The 4647-nt window shown below is 35.6% G+C and overlaps 1 protein-coding gene across 7 annotated transcripts in view; it reads left to right on the top strand.

Moving 5' to 3' along the window:
• Positions 1-3776: 3776 nt before the first annotated feature.
• LOC107853468 overlaps positions 3777-4647 on the top strand; it is a 17416-nt gene continuing 16545 nt past the window's right edge. For 3 of the 7 annotated variants that reach the window (XM_016698453.2, XM_016698452.2, XM_016698450.2), the window contains exon 1: positions 3777-4073. Coding sequence is in view for 1 of the 7 variants with exons in the window: in XM_016698448.2 (XP_016553934.1) it covers positions 4111-4152 (42 nt within the window). In the remaining 6 variants the exon portion in view is untranslated. Of the gene's footprint in view, positions 4153-4647 lie in introns of all 7 variants that reach the window. The other 4 variants (XM_016698448.2, XM_016698451.2, XM_016698449.2 and 1 more) reach the window with 2 other exon arrangements.

Genomic DNA, 4647 nt, shown 5'->3' with positions numbered 1-4647 from the left:
AACTTTCACTTGTCTTTTTTCTAATGTTGGCAAGCGTAGTGCGATCTGGCACTATCTCAATGTTATATTGAAATTGTTGAACGAAATCTCGAGCCATGTCATCCCACACGTGCCAACTGGAAATGTCTTGGTCAATAAACCATTCAGAAGTTATTCCTGTCAGGCTTTCTCCAAAGTAAGCTATCAATAATTCTTTTTTTCCTCCTACACCCCTTAATTAATTACAGAACTTCTTCAAATGAGCCACAGGGTCACCATGACCTTCGTATTTGTCAAACTTTGGCATTTTGAACCCTAGCGGCAAATGGACGTTAGGAAACATATATAAATCTTTGTATGAAACACTTTTTGGTCCTCCTAATCCTTGAATATTTCTCATACTCTGCTCCAAGCTTCTTACTTTCCTAGCCATCTCCTCTTGTTTCTCATTTTTAACAATCTTCTCAATCACGATTGGAGAATCATGTTGATGAGCATAATAATGTGGATTTTGGGATTTGAAAGTCATTTTAGGAGGATACAACAGATCAGGACTTGGTTCCCCCATATTCTTAGTGTTGTCGATTGATAGCTCGCGATAGTTGGTGATACAGAAGTGAAAAACGGGCTATTTGTGACAGACGGATTTGGTGGGCGCATGGTAGAAGTACTAGCAATACCAGACAATTAGCAAATGGGCCAAATCCAGGTGGGTATAATGGATCGCTAGTTTGAGCTTGATAAAGATTCGGATCATTCGTAGTCGAAAGTTCAGGGATTGATGATAGCGGGGCTTGTCCATTCAACCAAGCTCGATACATCTCCGCCATCTATTGTTTCAATAACTTAATCTCTTCCATTGATGCTAGTTCTTGCGAAATCACCTAATTTTGCTCCTCCTTACTGTCAAACCCTACCCTCTTTGTGGGTCATTTTTCTCTTTTATTTGAACCTCTGTTACATGGATGAGAAGCCAACTTAGCCACAAACCAACCACCTTAATACTATTTTGATTTTGGAAAAAATTAATGTGTCAGAGTTTAATTTTTTTTTTAGATCACCGAATCCATTGAGGACTATCTACGTATCTTATTAATATGAGAATCAGGTGTGCGTAGTTCTCAAAATATCTGTCGTACAAAACTTAGTATCAAGATCCCTAAAGGTTCAGGGCTGTTAAGATTTATATAAATATATTTTATTTTATTTTTTGTAAAAACTTAGCATCATGATCTTTAAAGATTCAAGGCTATTAAAAAATATATATATATATATATATATTGAACTTGAGAATAAGAAAAATAATTATGAAATTAATCATATTTTCAAAACATTCCCCAATAAATCTATGAATAATTTTTCAAAAGAGAGGGTCGTACCCCAAAAAAGGGCTTCCTACGTATCTCAATTAAGAGTGAGAATCAGACCCTCATAGTTCATGAAAACCATAAAACTATGTCATTATAAATTTAAAATTTTCCTTTCTATTTTTTTTAAAATAAAATTTTCCTTTGAAAAATAATTCACAAAATTTGAGGATAAGATAATCTCTTGCATTTTAAAGTTGCCTAAAAGTCAGTCAACATCAGATATTCTTCCAAACAAATGTCAAAGAGCACGTAGGATGCACATATTGGTCTTTATAAAGTAGGTTATCTGTCCTAGATAGACCCGACCCCTATGCCGAGTCCCGCTAAGTTAAATGCATATGATGCAAATAAAGCGGCACCTAATAGGGATAACAAGATTTCGAGTTTTCAGTTCTTCTAAGTTTAACCCTAATAGGGATATGTGTCTAGATTAGTTTACCCGAGCGGAAACTCGAGCCAGGAAGGGACAACTTGGTCGGTAGCAGGGCTACACTGCCTTCGTTGTCGATCCGAACCCCGCCTAACATGTATGACTATATCCTTCACTAGGTGCCTTGATACTCCCGTTATCTCAAAAATAAAGTAGGATGCATGCGCTGCATTTCTTCTATCCTATTTCAGAGACTCGGAGGGAGTGCGCAAGAGAAGACAGTATATAATACAGTTCAATCAATATCAAAGCGGTAAATAAGCGACAAGTAACACATAAGGCCAACAAACACAATATCAAAAATAATTAAAGCAAGTATAAGTCAATATAAAAAGCTCGAATTCTTATTATTCCCCAGCGGAGTCGCCAGAGATGTCACACCCTTTTTTCGCTCGAGGGACGAGTCCAAGGGTTTTTCCAATTAAAGTGACAGTTTTGAATAGGGATTAATTTATTTACAGAGTCGCCACTTGGAAGTGAGTTATGGTGTTCCAAGTCACCTTATTGAATCCCTAATAAAAAAAAGAAATGACTCTTATTATGGTCTGTAAAAATAGAAGACCGGGTAAGGAATTCTGTTGACCGAGAGAAAGGTGTGAGGCACCCCTCGAGTCCCGTGGTTCTAGAACGGTCGCTTTGATACACCAGATATAATAAGTAGGAATATAGCATGAGACTATTTTATTCCACCCTCAATATAAAGTAGTTCAAAATTTTCAAATAAAGAGACAGAATAATCCCATGACTAAGTACATATGAAAAAAAATCAATCCTAAATTTGATTTTGTGATTATTTTTAGGTCAAAGGCATCGATAGACACTCAAACTTGTTGTCAAAATTCACTTAGACACCTAAACTAAGGCTTTTTCCTATCAGGCCCCTAAACCCCCTAAATTTTATTTCAATTAGGCATTTTTTGCCTAATCAGCAACAGACATAGAGTGTGTGTGATACACTCGTCTGACGTGGCAAAAATGGTCAATACTAAAAAAACACGTGGGAACGAATTTTTTTAAAAAAATTATAAGTTAAAAATCCAATTAAATAATGACATTTGTAATGTGGGTCCAAAAATTATGAAAAAGAAAATTATTTTAGAATTAAAAAAAATAACCCTCCCCACCCCCCACGCCCACCCCCCCCCCCCCAGAAGACTGGAAAAAAAAAAAAAAAAAAAAAGAGGGCCCCCCGCCCCCCCCCCCCCCCCCCGCCCCCGCGCCATCCCCCCCTTTTATCTCCACCCCAAGTAAAAAACTAGTTCCCCCACCCCGCTCCCCTCTTCCACTCTTTACTCCATTTCTAATAGCAAAACTATTAAATACTCAAGTTACAATCAAATTAGGAATTACAACCATTTCAAATTTGTAAATCAACAATCAAATTACAACCATCCCAAATTTGAAATTCAACAATCAAAGTACAACCAAATTTGGAATCACAATCATCTCAAATTTGTAATTCAAAAATCAAATTACAACCATCTCAAGCTTGTATTGACATGCTTTTAGTGGTAGATGATCAAATTTAAATTTAAGAAAAAAATGAAGAAGATTGGGAGAAAGATGAGGCCAGGGGTATCGGGGCGAGGGGCGGGGGGTTGTGGGGAGGCTTTTTTTTAATTCTGTTTTAGTAAAAAGAAATTGGAGCCTTTAGTGATTTTAAAAAAAAAAATTATTAAAAAAAATTTGGGGCCCTCAGTGACACTTGGCATCTTTCTATTCGTGAATTAATAAAAAAAACACTCTCATGCGCCCTTTGCGTCTGTACTGCACGTGCGGTGCCACGTAGGCAAAAAATATCAAATTGAAACAAAATTCAGAAGTTTAAGAGCCTAATAGAAACAAGCCTTAATTTAAATGTCTAAATAAATTTTGACAACAAATTTAAATGTCTATCAATAACTTTGACCTTATTTTTATTATGTCATGTATCGAAGGACTTGTCAAGTTACTGAGGGACGTAAACGTGACAAGAAAGAAAAGTGGTGGGAGGGAAGAAAGTAAAGGTGGACGGAGAGACCAGGATATGAGAATTTTTTTTAAAAAAAAATCTATTTTCTGTTTTTTCTTTTTGAGTTTCCACGTATGTTTCTCCTTGTTATACGCACTCTTTTCTTCTTCTTCCCGTGTTGTCTGCACCTTCCCATTCCTCTGAACATTTCTTCGCCCACTCCCTTCTTCGTCGATCCATATATAGACAAATACTCTTCTTCCATATTCACAAATCACATACAAAGACATAAGACAAAGTCTTTCAATTACTTCGACCGCCATTGATCAAATACACCACACTCGTATGTCATCTTTCTCCTTCTTTCCTAAACATGATTTATGCTACTTTACCGATTACGGATCACCTCACTTGAAATCATAGTAAGCGAAAATTTTGTTTCATTTCAATCGATTCAGTATTACTTTGATCTGATATGTATGTGTCTTTAGTTGTTGCTTGTTATTTTACCTCTCTTTTTCTTTTTATGTGACATCTTTTGAGTCTAGATTCAAATAAATCTATTTTCACCGTAATTTTTTCGTGTCTTTTAAATATCTTGAATTATCAATCATTGCATATTACAGTACTTTTTACGTGTATAAATTTTATTTTAGAGCACTTAAAAAATCCATGCTCGAATTCAAAGTCAAAATTAAAGTGTTTTGACTCTTGAAATTCTAACTGTGCCACATAGATTGAAACATAAGAAGTACTTGTTTATATCTAGCGGACCTGTCCTAAGTGAAATTTTTTGAATGTAAAGATTCTGTAGTTTCTAATAAATAAAAGCCAATCTTTTTTGGATTGACGAAAAAGGGGGGAGCACTAATAAAGTGGATTTGAATAGGATGCGGAGTGTTTTTTTTTTTTTTTTT

Source organism: Capsicum annuum, chromosome 6, assembly GCF_002878395.1.
Source record: "Capsicum annuum cultivar UCD-10X-F1 chromosome 6, UCD10Xv1.1, whole genome shotgun sequence".
Taxonomy (NCBI): Eukaryota; Viridiplantae; Streptophyta; class Magnoliopsida; order Solanales; family Solanaceae; genus Capsicum; species Capsicum annuum.
Note: the sequence above shows the minus strand (reverse complement) of the source record. Positions and strands in the feature narration are given on the sequence as shown.